Genomic DNA, 21,954 nt, shown 5'->3' on the forward strand with positions numbered 1-21,954 from the left:
TATATAGCGCTTTTACTAGTCCCTAAGGACCCCAAAGCACTTTACATATCCAGTCATCCACCCATTCACGCACACATTCACACACTGGTGATGGCAAGCTGCATTGTAGCCACAGCCACCCTGGGGCGCACTGACAGAGGCGAGGCTGCCGGACACTGGCGCCACCGGGCCCTCTGACCACCACCAGTAGGCAACGGGTGAAGTGTCTTGCCCAAGGACACAACGACCGAGACTGTCCAAGCTGGGGCTCAAACCGGCAACCTTCCGATTACAAGGCGAACTCCCAACTCTTGAGCCACGATCGCTTTATGAAACTTAAAGCCTATTTAATATTAATGATGGTGTTTATTTTGTTAAGTAATTATGAATGCTGATAGTTTGTGTTTAACATGGCCCTAAGATGCTTCCATTGTGATACTAACACACCAGTTCCCTATGTTGTTTCAGATATTCACTGTAGTGCATCCTGGACACATTGCCAAAACATGACAGGGCTAGCGCAGACAGATGACACACTCTCTGTGGCTGATTTAGAATAACCAGTTACCATAAATTGCATGTAATTTGGTCTGTGGTCACCAAGACATAAAATGTGCATGTATAGAATCGTCAGTCACATGTGATTTAAAAAGAAAAAAGAAAAGATTTTTTTGGTGTGATTTCCCATTACCCACAGATTTCAGTTCAGGATTCTTTGAGTGCCATGTCTGTTTCATAATGTCAAAAGTTGTGTATCAAAATGTCTAGCGTTAAAACAAACCCATATAGAATTTGCTAGTAAAATAAGTCCATATTTGTTGTTTTTTTACAATGCAAGGGATTATTTCCCATCTTCTCAAATTGTCTAACCTAAACAAAAATAATAATAAATAAGAAAGTATATACATTTATGTTCAATTCAGATAATAGACTGCTTCTTTAAAGTCCGTATTAAAGCCTTATATAAACGCACCTTAAACACAGGCTGTGTGTGGTGTGGGGGGAACACAAGGATTATAGTATTAAGCATTACTTTGCTGGAGAACCAAAAGTATTTTTTCATCTATTGTTTCAATTCAACCGGCTGCCTAGCACAGACACCTTCATCCCACACGGAAGTGCTGTGAGATAGCGTTGCCCCTAATTCCTCTAGTCCAACCCCTTTTTGTCTGAATCTCGCCCCTGATTGGTGAAAATATCATCCCCTAGGCATTTCATTGGCTGAATGCTTGCCTTTGCCAATCTGCTATTGGTCAGTTGTGACTGAGAACCCTCACCCCGCTTTGTGCCGCTGTCTGGACAGCAGCAGGGGTCTGGAGAGTGGGAGGAGGGAGAAAAACCAAAGAAAGGACAAAATGAAACTGGATGAGCTGAGGGGTGGCGGGTGGGGGCAATAAAAAAGAGAGGGGAGACAGAGGGAGGAACCGAACCAGGCAGCCAAGAGAGGCAGCGAAAAAGGGGAGGGAGCAAAGAAGGTTACCTCATCTAGAACTGTACACACGGTGCAGGGGAGAAGTTGTGGGAAAGTAAACAGGACAGGAGGTTTCCAATCTGTGTTCAGCCACTTGCAGCCCTCACAGGAGACTATAAAGATGAGTGTGCTGGAACTGGAGCTGTGGTAAAAGCTGAGAGTTTATGGGAGGCTACCAGGATTAAAGGGTCATCAGGGAGTGCCTGAAGCTTCTCGGAGGACACACTACTGAGGACAAGGAGGTGAGAGGCATATTTGTTGTGTTCCAAATAGGTTCTCCCTTTCCTTGTCTTATTTTTTTTATCCTTTTATTCTGTCTCTTCTCCTTCTCACTCCCCACTCTCAGCATGGTTAGCATGTTGCAAAGACAGCAGCTTTGTCCAAGAGGGCTATTGATGGAGTGGAGTTGGGGGTGGGTGTGCTGGTTTGTGCCTCTCTGTCTCTCAGTCCGGCACTTAGAAGGGCAGCTGAATGGACAATGTGGAGGAGAAGAGCAAAGGATGGGAATGGTAGATACCTGTGTGGCCCTTTGGCAGAGTACACACCATCATGGACGATTAAACCTGAGCCTGCCTCAAATAGCCAGCAGGGATACAGAGGATGAGGCCTTGTTATGATAGCATTTTCAGAGACAGACACCAGGAAGGATGAGAGAGGGATTGGTGGCTCAACCTAGATCCAAAACACCTACTAGCTGGGGTTTTTCTCCAGTGCCTTCAGCTATAAAAAAGAGGCCTGATCCCGGCCTAAACCATTCCAGTTTGACGGTTGCTTCCCGGCGTACAATGGCCCCTTCTGGGATGGATTTCACACTGCCTCTATACTCTCAGCAGAATAGAAAGGGGACACAGGAGGGTGGAGGGTTGCAGTTGGGGGGCCTAAGGGACCTCTGACCAACTAATTTGCATTTTGTGCTAGGGCTCTGTTTCTGCTTCACTGGCCGGATGTCCAAGGCATTTTTTTTAAAGAAACTCTATGGGCTCACTGTATCCGATCTTTTTTCTCCTTAGTCACAGTCCAGCACTTCCAACAGACATTAGAAATCCATTCATGCATGTCTTTAAACTACCACAAAGACGTTACTATCAGTGGACACCCTCTTCATTTTGCCAAACATTCACCCATGAAACTTGCACACATGCACTCACACAGTGTACACATGTAAGGCCTTCAGACTGAACTTAACAATAAGCCATTTGATAGTGGGTACACGCCTCCCAAATGTTTACCGGTGTACTGTATCGCACACTGACTACATTCCCTTGGGATGTGGTCAAGAATTAGATAATTAACTAGTAGAACACATTCAGAACTGTTTGGATGTAGAAGCTTATCTGAAGTATTTTGTAGTCACACTAATGTCATGTTACCCAAACATGTCTTATCTTATTTCCTGTTAGCTCTTTTTGATAACAAATTCTATAGCCAAGTCAACTTAACAAAATTCATTAGCCTTCATTAGCGTAATTGCCAACAACATGTTTAGTAGGTTAGTTAGTGATTCTAAACTGACTATTTTTGCAAAAGGCAATTTCATGGGCAGGTGCAGGCAATTCCTTCATTATGTCATTGTCAACTGAACAAATAAAGAGCCTGGAGTTGATTTGAGGTGTGGCACTTGCATCTAGAAGATTTTGCTGTAAACAGACAACATGCGGTCAAAGTAGCTCTCTGTGCGGGTTAAACAAGCTTTTCTGAAGCTGCTAACGGACAGAAAAACAGAAACAGAAAAAAACCTATCTGAGAAACTCCTACAATATTAGGAGAGGCAAAATCTACAGTTTTGTACATCCTAAGAAAGAAAGCAAGCACGGGTGTACTCAGCAATGCAAAAAGACCCAAACGTCCACGGAAGACAGCAGTGGTGGAAGATCGCAGAATCATTTCCATGATGAAGAGAAATCTCTTTACAACAGCCAACCAAGGGAACAACACTAAACTCCAGAAATATGCAGTCAAAATGATTGGGTGGTGTTTCATTATATAGATGGACAATTACCCAAAACATACAGCCAAAGGAACCCAGGAGTTTATTGAAGCAAACAAGTGGAATATTCTTAAATGGCCAAGTCAGTCATCTGATCTTAATGAGCATCCATTTCTCTTGTTGGAGCCTAAACTTTGGACAGAAAGGCTTACAAATAGACAGCAAATTTGTCCAACTACCTTTGAGCCCCTGAAATGAAGGTGTTGTGTTTAAAATGCTTTAGTTGCTTATATTTTTATGCAATCTTTTTGTTCAACCCTCTAAATTAAAGCTGAAAGTCTGCATTTCAACTATGTCTTGAGTTGTTTAATTTAAAATTCATTGTAAATGGCCTGTATTTATATAGCGCTTTTCTAGTCCCTAAGGACCCCAAAGCGCTTTACATATCCAGTCATCCACCCATTCACACACACATTCACACACTGGTGATGGTAAGCTACATTGTAGCCACAGCCACCCTGGGGCGCACTGACAGAGGCGAGGCTGCCGGACACTGGCGCCACCAGGCCCTCTGACCACCACCAGTAGGCAACAGGTGAAGTGTCTTGCCCAAGGACACAACGACCGAGACTGTCCAAGCTGGGGCTCGAACCGGCAACCTTCCGATTACAAGGCGAACTCCCAACTCTTGAGCCACGATCGCCCCTTTGTGATAATGTACAGAACCAAAATTATAAAAAAAAGTTGTCTCTGCCCAAATATTTATAGACCTAACCGTAGTTGGATCAGGTGACCCTGAATCCTTCCTTAGTTATGCCGCAATTGGCTCAGGCTGTTGGCAGCTTCCCATGATGCCCTGAGTGTTTGTTCTTCGTTCACCTCTTTTCACTTTCTGTGTTTATACACTCTGACAATGAAAGTTTGCCCTGTTACTTTGAGCTGCATAACTCTGTGTTTATGCATTTAATCATTAGTTGTTAAACTCAGGCTCACTTCCACAGTCTGGGTTTTGTCCAGTCTTCCTCCCCTCAGCCCCAACCAGATAGCTGTCCCTCCCTGTGGCTGGTTCTGCCAAAGGTTACTTCATGTTAAAAAGGAGTTTTTCCTTCTCACTGTCACCAAGTGTTTGTTAATAGGGGATCCTTTAATTGTTGTGGCTTTTTCTGTGTTATTGAAGTGTCTTTACCTTGCTTTATTAAGTGCCTCGAGGCAACTATTATTATGATTTGGCATCATATAAATAGTATAGAATAGAGGTGAAATTAAACTTTTGAGCCATAAGGAAACATTTGTTTGAAATTCAGTGAAATTGAATATGTTTATTAATTGTCATCTTTTGATATACTAACCTTCATCGGTCACAGTAAGTGTCAAAACAAAGATAATGCTGGCACTCACTCAAAAGTTCTCTTAGTGTGGGAATATCTTTTTATCTTGTTTTTGCTTCAGGAACAATGAAAGGAAATGTGAAGTTTAAAAAGCTTTGACATAAACCATTAACAAACAACCAGTGTTGGTTAAATTAAGGTAGGGTTTTCAGGGTCTGACCCTGACAATCTTGGAATTTCTGATTAGTAGTTTCAGTCAGAAATATAATTTCTCATACAGGATCTGGGGTTTTAAGGATCGCCTTTTTCCCCTTTGGTTTCAAAGTGGATTTTTTTTAAGGGGGGAGTTTTGCATTTATTTGGAGTGTAGAGTAGACCGGAAAGGAGGCGAGAGCAGGGGAAGATGAGCAACAAAGGGCCGTGGGTAAGACTTGAACCCATGCTGCATTTCAGCCATATGGCATATGGTCGCCTGCTCAATCGGTGAGCTGAACTGGAAAATTGATTTTTTTAAAACTTGATTTGACTGATGTAATTGTGCGAAAACAACTGTGTTCTTTAATTTAGCAATTCAGCAGCAATGTGGTGGTACTTTGAAGTCTCTTTATGTACTCTGTGAACTATGCTATATGTTCTCGTGTATTTGGAACTGCTGACGGTACTGACAAAAAAGCCAAAACATCAAATCTGAGTAAAATAATTAACTTGGTGTCTTGTTCCAAACAGAGGTATGCACCTATTCTTTTCACCCCATAAACTATTTTCATCTTCAGCATCTCACTATTTACACTTTTTAAAAAATCTTCTATGTTGTTTCTGCACATAACTGCTAAGTTATGGAAGTATAGAGATCTAATTTTGGAACGTAAGAAACGCTAGGAACTAAAGATTAGGGCACCCTGACCTCTGTAGTATTGACTAGTCTCTTTCTGTCAGATCTAATGAAACTAAGATTTCAATTAAATTACATGTTTAATGGAATTGCAGGAAGGTTTAAGATAAGATAACCTTTATTAGTCCCACACGTGGGAAATTTGTTTTGTCACAGCAGGAAGTGGACAGTGCAAAAATTAGAATACAATAAGAATAAATACAGTACACAACTGTACAGAATAAAATAAAATACTATATACAGTAGAATAAAATATACAATAAGATAAAAATAGAATACAAATGCTATATACAACTGAGTAAAAATACAACGATGCCAGAAAAGATTATTGCACTTAGTGTTATTGCACATGTGTGGATGTGTGTGTTTGTTCAGTTAAAGTCTTTGTTGTGGAGTCTGACAGCAGTGGGGAGGAAAGACCTGCGAAATCTCTCCGTCCCACACCGTGGGTGCCGCAGTCTCCCACTGAAGGAGCTGCTCAGTGCTGTCACAGTCTGCTGCATGGGGTGGGAGATGTTGTCTAACAGGGATGACAGCTTAGCCGCCATTCTCCTGTCACTCACCACCTCCACTGGGTCCAGAGGGCATCCTAGAACAGAGCTGGCCCTTCGGATCAGCCTGTTCAGTCTCTTCCTGTCCCCGGCAGAGATGCTGCCGCCCCAGCAGACCACACCATAAAAGATAGCAGAAGCCACCACAGAGTCATAGAAGGTCTTCAGGAGTGGGCCCTCCACTCCAAACGACCTGAGTCTCCGCAGCAGGTACAGCCTGCTCTGCCCTTTCCTGTAGAGGGCGTCTGAGTTATGAGTCCAGTCCAGTCTATTGTTCAGATGAACACCAAGGTACCTGTAGCTGTGTGTTAATTGCACTATTATTAAAACAACTTCTTGAGATTTCGTAAGAAAACCAAAGACATTCTTTCATTTGGGAGCACATTTTCATATGTGATCTCTGATTTGATTGGCACATCAAAAGAGCAGCCACCCCTGTTTGTCACCGACAATGACAGTTTGCCTTGTTACTTTAAAGTGCACAATAGCAAACATCAAACAAACACAATGTCAAATCTAATGCTAAAGGCAACAGCAGACTGCAGAAATCTAAGAAAGTCGCTGCACATATCAAAAACTGAATTGTCTGAGATTGTTTACATAAGACATTTTAGATTTAACTAAGTGTAGTTACTGTTGTTGTTCTGTGGTCCCAGTTGCTGTTTTTATTGTTACGCTCTAGCCTGGAGCAAGATCAGATAGAAGAGACTGACATCTACTTGGAACTCAGAGGAAAGCCACTGAAGAGTTTTTATTGGCAACAGGGAATTATTCCCGCTACATTTGGATGCTCCAGCATTAGTCTGTACTATCTTTAATGTGCACAAAGAACAAATCAATAAAACACTTACAGCATACATCATACAAGCTCATAATAGCACTTCACACAGGGATTTTTTTTGAGTATTTGATGTTACTGGAGAATTCCCCCTTATGTATCAGACAACTTTGATATTTAGAAACACTTGTGATAAATGTTATGATCTTTCAGGCGTGTCTTTTTTGATGATTATATGCATTATATTATTATAGACATTGGAGACATTGAATCTAAAATGCAAAGAATCTTCTTCCTGGTTTCTTATTAGTTTTTGCATATTTGTCATACTTACATGCTTCAGATCATCAAACAAACTTTTAGACAAGCATAAACAAAGATAATACAAAACCCAGTTTATAAACACTGATTTCATTTACTATGGGAGAAAAGCTATTAGTGGTGCAACTGATCAGAACTCTCACGGTTCTGATCGGCTCACGGTTTTAAGTCACTGATTGGATCAATTTTCGGATCAACAAAAAAAGACAAAAATGTAACATTTACTTAGTGAAGTATTTTTTGCCTGTTAAAAACATTAAACTCAATACTTATTCCACGAAATTATATTTAAAAAATGACTGTACAATATAGGGCTTTGCATCTATTTTATTTATACAGTGTCAAATTACAACAACAGTCACCTCAAGGCGCTTTATATTGTAAGGTGGACCCTACAACAATACATACCGCTCATTATATCGCACTCCGCTGTGACATAATGAGCTGTCACGGTCACGTAGCTTTCCGTTGCCCTGGAGATCCACCCATTTGTAGTTGGGCAACAGAAGATGCCTGGGACAGTTCAGCCATAACTTTAAACTTTTCCTGCTCATACATGCTTGGAATGATCTTGCCACTAAAGTGGACGCGTAGCGTGGCTCAAGCGCGTTAATCATAGTTTAAACCCCGTGTTTCGCACAACGGAATACGGCTTCCCGTCTACAGCTAAACACCCCAAAAGCTTTTGTAATAACTTTAGCCTGGTCGGATTGGGCAGGAAAGGGCTTTTTTGAATCTTCGGATCATGTGCGTGCCGCACCCTTGCAATCAAGTGTTAGCAATAACTGACCATGAGTCTTTCACATCACTGCAGAGGAATTTTGGCCCACTCTTCTTTACAGAATTGATTTAATTCAACCACACTGGAGGGTTTTTGAGTGTGAATGACCTGTTTAAGGTCGTGCTTACACAAATCTTGGATGAAATTCCTTTTTTTATAGCATGTATACGGAGGAAATATATCAACATTTGATACAGGCAATGTCTTTGGGCCTTTGTTTTCTAACAAATTGTATTGTAAGGTGAATAACACCATATTGATTAAAATGTTCCTCTAGACCTTTGAATAATTGCTTTCATTCACTTCTAATAGCTGACTGCAGGACTTATTGAACTTAACCTTTCCTACATATGTTTCTGTCAAATCCTCCAACTAGTGACGTATTATTAACCTCACAGGTAAATCAAGGCATATAGAGACACCCAGATTACACATAAAATCATCAGTAATGGTTTTGCAAAAGAACAGGTGAAAATAAGAGAAGGGAATTAACATAGATACTACAGTAATTTGGGCTAGTTTGAATTAATCAACAATCCATTTCAAGCCTATGCAGGTACAGCAGTCAGTCAGTCTTACACATTTTTGCAGATATTTTATACTTAACATACTTTATGTTTTGGTTAAAAAAAAAACTACTTCATGGATCAGGATATTCTTCAGCATTTGAACAGTAAGGGACACACTTGTCTTGCCCACTATTGTGCTGTGTAAACAAATGGGATATGGGGAAGTCACAGTTAGTCCTACTGTTTTGTTTCCTTGATTAATGTGACATCACCAGCAAATGTGCTGTTGTGAGCTGACATTACAACCAAATCTCTGTACAGCAGAGGGCATATGAAGGCCAAAATGGTTCTTGAATGAATAATACATCCCCATATGTCTGAACAGTGAAAACATGACAGCAGATCTGGGAGAAAGTAGGAATAAACGATCAAAAATCTGTAAAGATAGCCCTCTTATCATATTGTGCTTACAGTGTGTTATTGTATTACACCTGGCCTTTGGCACAGGCGCCTTGTGAATCTCTCGTGATCATTCATAAAGTATAAACCAATAAGGCTTATCTTCTGGGTTCAAAGTCTTTGGTAGGGCAAGTCTATGTGTAAGCAAATCCATGAAATCCACAAATGTCTGTGAACAGCCTCCCACTCAAATTGTTACACCTTTTGACAGCCAAAGAAAGACATATTCCGTTTGTTCTCAAAGAACTGTTTGCAGTTACTAAATTGGCCAAGTCACATTTATATCTCCTGATAGGAAGTCCACCGGGATGCTGAAGAAAAGATGAAGAAGGAAGGAATGCCAGCGGCAGAATCATCTCTGCCTGGCACTGTTTGTTCCTGTCAATGGTCTGCTAGTCTCTCATTGTCTGCTGAGTGTTTGTGTGCCACTTTCTGTAAAGGAAAACCCTAAAGTAGTGGTGCTCTCAGTGACTCTCTGTTGGATCTTTCCAATGCTGTTTATTCAGTCATCACCAGCTGCTGTTCTTTGCTTTTGTCTATAGATATGTACAACATAGTCAGCCACTGACTGTTGGCTGTGAGGTTTATCTGTATTTGGTCTAGTACTAAATATGAAGCCCAGCAGTTGTTTTTTGTCTTCTAACTTTAAACTCTGTGATTTAATTTAATTTTTAAAGAAAATTATGCACCCTTACTGCTTTGTTAAGCTGTTAAGTAAACTGCAATAGAGAGATGAGATGGAATCGTGGAGCACAAATTGGATGCCAGGGACCCACAAGATTTCACTCAGTAATCAAAGACAGCACACTTTGAATGGAAATAAAATGCAGACGAGAACAATACTAAATATGCAAATCCAACAACTGCCACATTTAAAGTACGACAAGGTTTCAGCTACAAGGTACTCTGTAAATGTGTGTCCTGGCACAGCCTAAAAAAGACGCATTTTGCACTTTCCCTGTACACATACATCCCTCCTCTCATTACCACATTTGGTGCACAGTGAGGGAGTTTTCAGAGCCCTATGTAGGTCAGGGACAGGGTGTGTAGGAGTTGGTTTCATCTCTATTCTGTGATGTATCTCATTTTCCCCACAAGAATAGCTTTCACACAGAACCACTCCTGGGGCTCTTTATTTTTCTAAGCTTGAATCTTTTTGATGGCTTGTCCAAATGCTTTCTTTCAAAGAAAGTTTGCTCAGAATACCTGTCATTTTAATTCTGAGGGGGCTACTTCAAGTTAAAGATTCTGAGTTGCGGTTTTCTATTAGTATTCACAAGCAGAACCTTTGTTTAAACCACCAGCTATCCTGTTGTCTTGAATTAATTCATAAACATCAATATTTCCATTGTCATTCATGTGTTGGCTCAGACCAAGTCTATAGTGAAGAAATGAGAATGATTCTCCATCCAGTAAGGCTTTCATCTGTGGAAGCACAACAGCAGAAACTTTCCAGTGAACTTAGTGTTAAGCTTGGCTATGTTTATTTTTTTTCACTATTTTATATTTTTACCCTACTGACATTTCAGTCTGGCATGTGTATGATAAAGATGGTGAAATTTACATTCACCTAAATAAATAAATAAATACATACATACATACATACATACATACATACATACATACATACATACATACATACATACATACATACATAAATAAAATGAACCAGTATAAAGGAAAGGTATGAACAGTGGGCAGACTAAATGATTGAACTTTTCTACTTGGCTAGCTGACACCAGATAGGCTACTATGTTAAACTATAGGGCTGTTATAATGATATATATCGGATGATGATATAAAAACATCTATCGTTTCATTTTAGCTATCGTTTGTTTCGTGGTGTCGCAAAATAAAATGTTTACGGCAATATTTTTTCATCGTTTTGATGGTCACTGTAGTGGCTATATTAATTTCTTAAAGTTCTCTTTCTGTTATATTTTATATAACCACACTAGGGATGGACAAGCGCCTGTTTTTATGCGTTGTGGTTAGCAACCACGACGGTAACACCATCGCGTGTCCGCTTGTTTATGTTCCACATAAACCTTTCACAATAAAGCTCAAGATCCTGTTGAGACTTTTCAAAATAAACGGAATCACGTGAAAGAGCAGATTATTTACGGATGAGAATTAAAAAAGAGCCGCCAGGTGCTAAAAAATAAACCTTAGACTCAAACGTTAGAACAGGCTTTCCTCCGCAGCACGCCATGTAATAAATACTCACAAAGAAAACGGCGGCCTTTACAACTTATGTCTAAAAATGTGTAGTTTCATTCCCGCAAGACGAGCTGCCCGAGATTCACAGAATTTACAGAAAATTTTACATTTTTGTGATTTATATCGTTATTGGACGATAGAATTCTTATATCGGGATATGAGATTTTGGTCATATCGCACAGCCCTATTAAACTAATTATGTTATCAGGTGCTACAGTCAATGACTGGCACTGTACCCCAACAGTTCCCCTCCCCCATTATAGCTATAAACATGAATACTGAAAAGTATAATGGGGGGGTCTGTCCAAGCCTTTCCAAAAGGGTCACTGTTGACCACTCAGCTGAATTCTGCTGACATACTTTTTCAACTGTAAATAATACTAAGACATTCAGTTTCATAAAGAAAAAGTTAAACACCATTGCTGATAAGTTATTGCAGTAACAACCCAGCTCATGTTCATTATTTGGGTAATAGTAGCTCAGTGCTATCACTTAGCTTAACTTAGGAAGACACTGATTTCGGAGCACATGAGTGTATGCAATTCAAACTTTGGGAAGTACCTCTCATAAGAGGTCATTCATCAGCTCATGAAGCCGTAGCTTTAAAGCATGATCTCACTTAAAAATTGTCAAACAAACGGAAAAGTGTTGAAGAGATTCTTTGCTGACAGTCAGTGACCCCAACTGTTCCAGTGTGTGGTGCGTTTATTAGCTGACTTCTGCACCTTGAGAAAATGTGTGTGGTTGCATAATGGTTCCTGATGTGGTTTTATAATGTTCTTTTTCTGCTTGCATTTTTTTGTATTTGTGTGTAACGCCCAGAAGTGGTCGAGTGTACATGTGTGAATGTAAGTGACACTATCAGTGTAAGTCTCCTTTCTCTCTCCCTGTGAGGTTTTACTCTCTTTAGTCGCAGCTTTCTAAAACAGTCCACAAAGCAGTATCTGTGTTGGCTAGCTCACCTTTATCACTCAGAATACCCCCCCAATTTTATTAGGTACACTTTAATTCTCACAGTCTCACATTTCAACAGGTAGCTAGGCTCGGTTAAATTTTCCACCACCATCCCTCGGATGGCATTTTCATGTAGGAATGTACATTGCGTGACCTTAATACAGGTCATGGAATCCAGTATCAATTTAGTAGAACGAGGAGGGTCTTTTAAAAAAATGTTTTTAAAAGGGATTTCTAAATACACCAGCATAATGCAATACTGTGATATTGCACAAACCCTGTTGAAACATTCATGCATTCCTGCTACTTCTTTCCTTAAAAAAATCCTCCTTTCTTTTACAAAGAGATACAGCCATAGGCTACACAGCCATGATCCAAATGTCTAGTGAATTAATCAGTACCTCACTGCAGTGACGAATGTAGAAACAATGCTTTTGGAGGACAGAACAGAAGTTTTTTCATCCACAAAAGAGTCATTGTTGAGTTGACCAGGGAGTGGGCCGAATGGAGAAACTGTGTATGTGGTACAGAGGTTGTGAAAGAGGTCAAAGGCTGTGTTGGCATGCAGTTGTTAACAAGCAGAGAACCAGTTTCTGAGGAAAGGCTTGTGCTCTCTATTAAATTGTTCTGTTTTATGTTAATTTAAATACCCACAAATGTTAGCAATATTCCAACATTTTCCTAAAACTATTGTTAAGTTTTGGGGACTTGAATCAGTCCTTGTGTTCCTTAAAAAACACTTCCAAATCAAATCAAATCACTTTTTATTGTCACATCACATGTGCAGGCACACTGGCACAGCACATGCGAGTGAAATTCTTGTGTGCGAGCCCCACAAGCAACAGAGATGTGCAAACACAACAACACAAACGAGCAAAATACAAGAATGGCCAACCTGAAACTAATAAATATATGTACAATATATAATAGTGTATGCATTTCTGGATGTGTATACTAAATATTTTCCTACGTGTGTGTGTGTGTGTGTGTGTGTGTATACACATTTTTACAAATTAAATAGTAAAAAAATAAAATAAAATAATAATAATAATAATAATAATAATAATAAAATATGTGCAAAACAAGTGGCATTTATATACAGTGTGGAGTGCATAATGTTGAAGTTCCAGTAGTGAAGCTGAGGTGTCTATGACGTGTTCAGCAGTCTGATGGCCTGATGGAAAAAGCTGTCTCTCAGTCTGCTGGTACGGGACCGGATGCTGCAGAACCTCCTTCCTGATGGAAGCAGTCTGAACAGTTTATGGCTGGGGTGACTGGAGTCCTTGATGATCCTCCCTGCTTTCCTCAGGCACCGCTTCCTGTAGATGTCTTGGAGGGAGGGAAGCTCACCTCCAATTATCCGTTCAGAGCACCGCACTACTCGCTGGAGAGCTTTGCAGTTGTAGGCGGTGCTGTTGCCATACCAGGTGGTGATGCATCCAGTGAGGATGCTCTCAATGGCACAGTGATAGAAGGTCCTGAGGATGCGGGGGCTCATGCCGAATCTTTTCAGTCTCCTGAGAAAGAAGAGGCGCTGCTGCGCCTTCTTCACTGTTTTGTTTGTGTGTACTGACCACGTAAGATCCTCAGCCAGGTGTACGCCAAGGAACCGGAAGCTGCTCACTCTCTCCACAGCAGCGCCGTTGATGGTGATGGGGGTGTGTACTTCTCTGCACCTCCGGAAGTCCACTATCAACTCCTTTGTCTTTGCGACGTTGAGGGTGAGATGGTTGTCTTGACACCAGTGGGTCAGGGCGCTGACCTCCTCCCTGTAAGCCGTCTCATCACCGTTGGTGATAAGACCCACCACTGTAGTGTCGTCCGCAAACTTCACAATGATGTTGGAGCTGTTAGTGGCTGTGCAGTCGTAGGTGTAGAGTGAGTACAGGAGAGGGCTCAGTACACACCCCTGTGGAGCACCAGTGTTCAGTGTGATGGGGGATGAGGTGATGCTGCCCAGTCTGACCACCTGGCGTCTGTCAGACAGGAAGCTAAGGATCCAGCTGCAGAGGGAGCTACTCAGTCCTAGATCCTGCAGTTTCCTGTCCAGCTTCGAGGGAACGATGGTATTGAATGCTGAGCTGTAATCTACAAACAGCATTCTCACATACGTGTCTCTCTTCTCCAGGTGTGACAGGGCAGTGTGTAGTGTCAGGGCTATGGCATCATCAGTGGACCTGTTGTGGCGGTATGCAAACTGTAGAGGGTCCAGTGAGTCGGGTAGTGCAGAGCAGATGAAGTCCCTGACCAGCTTCTCGAAGCATTTGCTTACGATGGGGGTCAGGGCTACAGGTCGCCATCATCGTCCAAAATCACCATTTCCAATCTCTACAAAAATGCATGCTTAACTTTATCTAACATGAGGTAAGTCAGATGAATCAACACGATAGCTTCTTAAGTTAGTCTACGGCCTTCCTCTGCAGGATATCCTGTGTTCCCAGAAGCAATGTTTTTCCTTTTTTTTAGCAGCAATGCAAAGAGTGAACTATAATAAAACACCAACTTAAAAACACATTCAGTTATTTTGTGTTATTTTAATTACCCGAAAAGGAAAATGGACAGAAGAAAGAACAAAATAACACTCTAGTGTTCACGTTGGTATGTTATTGGTGTTTTAAGATTACAATGAAAACTAATGAACCTACTCTTCAAACACATTTGCTTTAGGATTGAAAGCCATCACTAAACCAGAAGCACAGCACAAATAAACATCATCCAAATTGAGCTGTCAGCATGCAGTAAAAGCTAATGAGAGCCATAACAGACATTATCCTTGTATCCAGGTCAAACAAAATTGCTCACAATGATTTTTACAATCCTCAAGCAACATGTTTCATGGCTGTGTTCCTGTGCATCCCGTGTTTAGCTGTCATTTTCCCAAAGCAGTCTGACAAACTGCCCCCCCCTAATCCCAACAATGTTCCAGCACTGGAAGCAGTTTGGTGCTAATCGAAATGCAAAGCAGATGCTGGGTTCAGCCGTGGTGCACTAAAATGGGCCGAAATGGAGTAAGTACAACATATTTAATAATTGGAGCAATTTAGTGCCTTGTGGGAATGTGTGCCATAGAAATTATAAAACAACAAAATAAAACAGAATTTTGAAAGTGCGATTGTGAAATCACAATGAAATGGCCTTTATTATGTGTACCAGTATGAAAGATTCTAAAATCATAATGTATTTATTGAGAAGACAAGATGAATTCAGCTTCTTCTTACAGTGTTCTCTATGCATTCATAAAACAGTTATCTGTTGTGTGAATGACTTCATTTCCTTAGTATTTAAAAAAGTGTACACGAATCTTATGTCCAAAACAAAAAGTCCAGTGTTCATCCTTTTGTTCTGAACACACTGCAAGGTTAAAAGTTCATTTTTTCCAGTTTGGTGGAATCTTTATCTCCTACTTCTTTGTGTCTCTTAAGCAGCTTTGGTATGTTTGCAAAGTTAAGACGACATTCCAGTCTTCGAGCTTATTTACCTTTTTGCCTTGATCCTGGTATTAAAATTGCAGTGATGAGAGTTAAAACAACATACTTAATGTCTGCACAATGTTTTTTGATGGAGCAGCTTATTATTAGACTTGGGATGATATAACCACCACCTTTTCTCTGCTTTCTACTTGGAGTGTATTATCACCCTGTCATTCAGTGTGTCAAGTAACCTTATCTTTTTCAATGCTGAGGTCTTTTTTTGATTACGTGGACACGATACTTTTTCTTGTTTTGTTCTCTAAGTTATTATCTGTTATGAAAATGCTATAAACAAAACCATTTACACTAGACGTTTCACTCTTTTTCAGCGATTATGTCTACTGTGGTGTCTCAGCAACTGCTAAAAGAGGATGGAGAGGATGATGACGAGGAGCAAGGAGAAGAGTTTGAGTTTGATGACAGTACAGATGAGGATAAACTTCAGGAAGACAGTAAGACGGTCACAGACTGTGTCAAACCTGTCCACGCATCAAAGCATGAAGACAACGTGACATCAGGCAGCGTCTCACAAACATTTACTGACAGCACAACTACAACTTCACCTTCTGCTGGACCAGACGGCGTTGCCACCAAGGATCCAGTTTCAGTTTCTACCACAGGTAACTAGTGTCCAGAAGTAAAAGGGGTATCAGGCAAATGGTCATGTGGCTTCTTAGTTATGTATTTTGTAAAATAATAAATACATTCTACAAAACAGCATAAATAATTGGCCAATCTGATGTGTACACTGGGGGCTGTGTGATTATCGTTATTATATTTTAAGGAGAAAAGTCAGCTTCTTCAAACAGTTATTTATAGTAAACAGATGTGCTATTTATTTATTTATTTATTTATTTATTTTTTAGATATTTTTAAATGTCAAGGGATTTGCCAATTTTACATTTGAACTGAAACAGATAGTCCCTTTGAAATCCTTTTAAGACCACCCATTTACTCACATTTTTATCTTCCACTACAAAACTTAACTCTATCAAACATATCAAAGCCACACATCAAACAGATAAAACCATGGGATTTCATACTCACTTTGGCTGATGGACTACATACAGTCCAAGTCGGTCTCAATTGAAATGATTGTGCAATACCATATATTAAGAAAAATAACCTTCAGAAATGCCTTTTTTCCTTACATTTTTTTTTTAATTTAAGAAGAGGATTTTATTAAAAAAACCAAGTGAAAGGCCGCTCTTGCTCAGCTTGCTTAAAAATTCCCCAGGCATCAGAAAGTATTAGGCTATTTCCTGTAAAATTATCTTCTGATTTAAGGCAGTTTCCATTTACAAAACAGATGATGAACAGCCTGAGAGCCTACTGCCATGCGGTACAATGTAAGCTTCACAGTGGAGAGGCACAAAAACTGACAATTACAGTCTTTGTGCTTCAAACAACTTGTCTAGATCTAGAATTACTTATAATTTTCCAGACATTTTCACACCTGCACAGCAATGCTGGCAGCAGCACAAAAGATGAAGATATTAATTTTATTAAAACGTAATGCTAGCCATCCAAAGTGGACCCAAGTTGTGGCCTCCGGCCGCATGTTTGGCACTCCTCAAATATTAACAAACCGCCAGCCAACATGCCGACGCTTGTCACAGAGCAACAGCAGCCTGCAGACACAATCTACCTTTGCATAATAACTGTATATGATTGCATTCACAGCAACGAGCTACCGCAAGGTAACTTCGGGCGGCGATCGTGTGGGTAGCTGTTAACTTGCTCTTTACAGAAGTTATATTCCTTGTTTTTTGCTTTTTGCGAACTGTCTTTTCATCTATGTACAACCCTGCATCAACAGCTTTATTGGGCACGCGGTAAGGCTAGCCTTTCTTGTACAGCCTCTAAAATGGACACAGGTAAACAAACGGATATGAACAGAAATATCTAAAATAAGTAATTTAATCGTGTAGGCATCGACAAAAAATAGTAATCCAATCCATGTCCTGAAATTATTGACGAAACTAGCTGGCATATTTAGATATGACGTTACTCAAACTCAGTACTGGGTAGCCGCATAAACTTGTTCATGGACAGCAGTTAGCGGTCATCGGCTTTTAAGGTAGTAAAAGACTGTCGCGGTAAGAGATGCGCAATGCTTTTTCTTAGACGTATAGCTACTTTTTTATGCATTGTGCCCCGAAAACGGGTAACGTGACACCCAGAACACTCTCTGAACACCTCTAGCCTGAGCAGCAGCGTAATAGACGTGGCTCGTTGGTCTAGGGGTATGATTCTCGCTTAGGGTGCGAGAGGTCCCGGGTTCAAATCCCGGACGAGCCCTAGGTATGTTTCATTTTTATTAGTAAAATTCACCAGTATAGGTAAGAGAGCTTCTCTTTCAGCATGCAGTGGTTATTTGTGCATATTTATCTTACAGTTCTATTTCTGTACATACCTGCTTCATTTTCTTTAATAATTTGCCTCATGTTTGCTGTTTTGCCATTATTGACGTTAAGGACTTCAGTGAATTACACAGAGTCGGCAGGTACTTTCAGCTGCCCCTTTGTTTCCCAAGGGGTTATGACAGGACATGAATCACATGTGTGATTTGGCACAGACTTTTTTTTCCCTTCCTCGGGATGGGCATCTGGTGTAATATCTGCTCCCTGAGGCTGGGTGTTTCTCCTCCTGGCTTCTCCCAAGAATCTTTTGCAAACACGATGACTGTGTAACCTACATCATAGATTTACCACCTTCATAATAGTACTTAGTCTGTTTTCATTGTTATGTTTTCTTAGTACTACAATACAGCTGGGGTAGGCACATGACCCTCCATGACCCTGAATTAGATAAGCAGAAGAGAATGAATGGATGGGTGGATGGATTATAATTACTCATGTAAAAATTTCCAGATGTGGAAATACTGTATAATTTATAAAAATGTTTTTAATAAGCATCCAAAGCTTTGCATTCAAAGTTTTACATCCTCCTGTCTTTTGGTCTAAAAAGCAAATAAATGTCTGTCAAATGTAGTGAGGTAGAAGTATGAAATAGAATAAAGTCAGCAGTATAAGTGAAAATGACTGTGTGGTTGGCTGTACAGGCGTTTCAAGTCATCAAAATGATACCTATTCTGGTTACAAAACTCTATTAAAAGTACACTGAAAGTACAAATGGAATAAAATGGAGCTTTCTTATCGACAAAAGTGAAGGTTACTGTTTTGATATTTTTCACCTGTGAAACCCACAAGCTCCAGCCCTGTGTTATATTACGCAACTTCCATTAAACTGCCCCTGGGCATAACGGTGAACTGCACCTACTATGCCACTGCCTAATAGCTCATCTCAGGTAAGCTGAGATGTAAATGTGATTTTTCATCACTTAATGTGATCTAATCTGTTTTCCGTAGCGAGGCAGAGTCTCAGTGACTTCAACCAGTTGCTTGTGGATTTAATCTCTCCTTAAAAGGATTTAATTGTTGCCCGAAGCAGACAGGCGTTAGAGAGCAGAGTTAACTAATTGGATGAACTTATGTAGATATAAGTATGGGGGTGGTGGCTCAGGTGGCAGAGCAGGTCAGCCGCTAATCAGAAGGTTGGTGGTTCGATCCCAGGCTACCTCCTGGCTGCATGCCAAATATCCTTGGGCAAGATACTAACCCCATGTTTGCCTACTGGTGGTGGTCAGAGGGCCCTGTGGTGCCAGTGTCTGGCAGCCTCGCCTCTGTCAGTGCGCCCCAGGGCAGCTGTGGCTACAATGTAGCTTGCCATCACCAGTGTGTGAATGAATGGGTGAATGACTGAATGTAGTGTAAAGTGCTTTGGGGTCCTTAGGGACTAGAAAAGCGTTATACATTTATATTTCAGGGTTTGTGCGGGTGCTTAAAATGCTTGAATTTTAATGGTGTATTTAATGTTGTATTTTCAAGGTTTGAAAAGTGCTTGAATTTCAGATGTGGTGCTTGAAAGTGTAACTGTATTTCATTCACCACAAATAACTATCTGATTGAATAGTTTTCTTACCAGACAGAGAAATAAAATGAGTCGCAAAATGTAAAAGAAAAATTTCCCCGCCTGGGCTGCCTTGTGTCTGTTTCAACGTGTGATCCCGCCCCTGCCTCGGCCAGTCGGTGATCTGTGCGCTAACATACCTGTAGGCTGCTGTTTTAATGTGTTTGTAGTCTCAAGTTAGTGTGTTGCCTTGTGTAGTTAGTGTGAATGTCACAGTTGCTGCAAAAAAGCCACCAAAGGCAGATTGCAGTGTAAATGCTGAGTGACACACCTGCTGTCAGACCTGCAGGTTTATCCCTGTGCTGTTCTCATCTGTTTTATAGTGGACACAAACTTTTTTTTGGAGTTGCATAAATAATTTGTGTGCCTTCTTATTTGATGCAGAACACCTGATTGTTCTGTACATACTTTTAAATGGTTAAATAAAAAAACGTCTGAGCCTTGGCTGCATTTTTAGGTAAATAGTACCATATAACTTTGTTGTTTGCAAAACTGTGCATATTTTTTAAAAATGTACAATTTGTATTTGCATTACAAGTTATGAAAATGATTCGTTAAACATGCTTGTGGTTTTTACAGTCAAAAATATCACTTTCTACTCGTATTTAAAATTTTGTCTGAATTTAGATAAATTGTGCTGATACAGTTTGTCAAAATGAGAAAATAACAGATTGGCAAGATGAACAGGTGAAATATAGAGGCCAAATCAAAAGTAGTCAAAAACATCCAGTTATACCCTGGACCCCAGAGGGTTAAAGGCTAAAAGCAAAGTTGTCACCAAGTACTGTTTATATTTGTGTGTACAGCTTTTTTGAGTATTAACTTGGTGCCTTTGGGTGAAATAATGGTAATATGAGGGACCGATCCATATGGTCACAAAGACAAGTCATTTGTTTCTGTGCTAAGTACCAAAGTTCCCCGGCTTTCATTCAAAATGTGTTTATCATCAGCACCTACACATTAAACTACTTAAACACTATAAATGTCTTCAAGCTCACACTGAGGCCGGTGCTGGAAAAGTTTGAAAAGGGACCTTGAAAGTGCTTAAAAAGCTTGAATTTGATCCTGAAAAAGGCGTATGAACCCTGATATTTACTACCTGGCTAATGTTGCCAAATAGGCCCTGGTAATTACATGCTCAGATAAAGAGGGAGATTTAGGTCTTGGAGAAGTTCTGTTGGACAAAGTGGAGTGATTAGTCCTTAATTAAAAAGCTTTTTTAGCAAGTATGTGTGGTAATCCGTTAAGTGGGCTGTGAGATGCGTAGGGGAATTCTGAGTGTCGATAACAGTGTGTAGTGGAGGTCTTATGTAATCGAGAGCTGAGAGCAGCTAAAATGTAGATTCTTCCCTCACTTGGATGACTCAAGCTTTTGTGAAAGGTGCCAAAGTAGATTGATTGTAGCCTTTGATTAAGGGCACCTTTTTTTTTTTTTTGTACAGAACGTATGCCATCAGAATACATTACAATCATGCAAATCACTTTTAGCTGTGGTTTATACACATATTGCTTCACTTTTAGTAACACTCATGAGTTTATTTAAATTCTAAACACAAATTTAGTTTATGAAAATTTCTGCATACGAGTAGTAAATAAATAATAAATACACCAGAGTCACAAAATGTCTTTTTATCACGTGGTAAAGTTTCATTTTAAAGTTTGTACGTAGTGCTTCATTTTCTTCGGAATAATTTGCCTCATGCTTGCTGTTTTGCTCTTTTTGACAGATGTTCCAGTTACTGAGTCACCCAACTGGTAAGTTGCCTTTGATTATGATCAGACCATGGGGAAAATCACTAAAGGGTGGTGGAGAAAGTAAACTCATTACTATTATGTCATTACGCCTGCGATAATGTCATGCTTGCACTTCATCCAAACACGACATTGAGTGGGAGATACTGTGACGTTATAACATTAAATGCCAGATGACATGTCACAGATAATGACGAGGTGATGTCAAGTATGAAGTGCTTCTGCTGATACAGTTCTAGAGGGAAATCACTGGATTGCCTGACTCACAATGATGCATACAGTATATTAGGATTAGCCTCATCTATAATTCCTAATGTAGTAATGTAAATTTTGCAAGTCTTTTTTGCAATGCAATTTAGTTTTCTTCATATAGCACCAAATCATAACATATATCAACTTAGCACACTTTACATAGTAAAGACTAGACCTGGTTTCTCTCCATTATCCTTTGCAAATGTCTCCCTAGTGGAAATGAAGCAAGTCTAAATGTATGCATGTACTGACAGTGAGGTGCATGTCGATTACAAAAACGGGGACAGCGTTTCTGCGAAGACCCGTGTGTTTTAGTATTTAGTATTTATTTTAGTATT

General features: G+C 40.1%; 1 protein-coding gene and 1 non-coding gene across 4 annotated transcripts in view; both read left to right on the plus strand.

The window, feature by feature from the left end:
- Positions 1-1,391: 1,391 nt before the first annotated feature.
- The window catches only part of arhgef10la (Rho guanine nucleotide exchange factor (GEF) 10-like a), a 118,224-nt gene continuing 97,661 nt past the window's right edge, over positions 1,392-21,954 (plus strand). For all 3 annotated transcript variants that reach the window (XM_086293188.1, XM_086293190.1, XM_086293189.1), the window contains exons 1-3: positions 1,392-1,692; positions 15,970-16,260; positions 21,340-21,367. In XM_086293188.1, coding sequence (XP_086149314.1) covers positions 15,975-16,260; positions 21,340-21,367 — 314 coding nt within the window. In that variant the 5' untranslated portion in view covers positions 1,392-1,692; positions 15,970-15,974. The remainder of the gene's footprint in view (positions 1,693-15,969; positions 16,261-21,339; positions 21,368-21,954) is intronic.
- On the plus strand, positions 17,870-17,941 carry trnap-agg (transfer RNA proline (anticodon AGG)). The gene has a single exon. It is a non-coding gene; the product is annotated as a tRNA-Pro (tRNA).

The sequence above is a fragment of the Aulonocara sp. 'chitande type north' Nkhata Bay genome, linkage group LG5, assembly GCF_057382095.1.
Source record: "Aulonocara sp. 'chitande type north' Nkhata Bay isolate Kocher_YH1m ecotype deep benthic linkage group LG5, A_spYH_male_GT1.1, whole genome shotgun sequence".
Classification (NCBI taxonomy): Eukaryota; Metazoa; Chordata; class Actinopteri; order Cichliformes; family Cichlidae; genus Aulonocara; species Aulonocara sp. 'chitande type north' Nkhata Bay.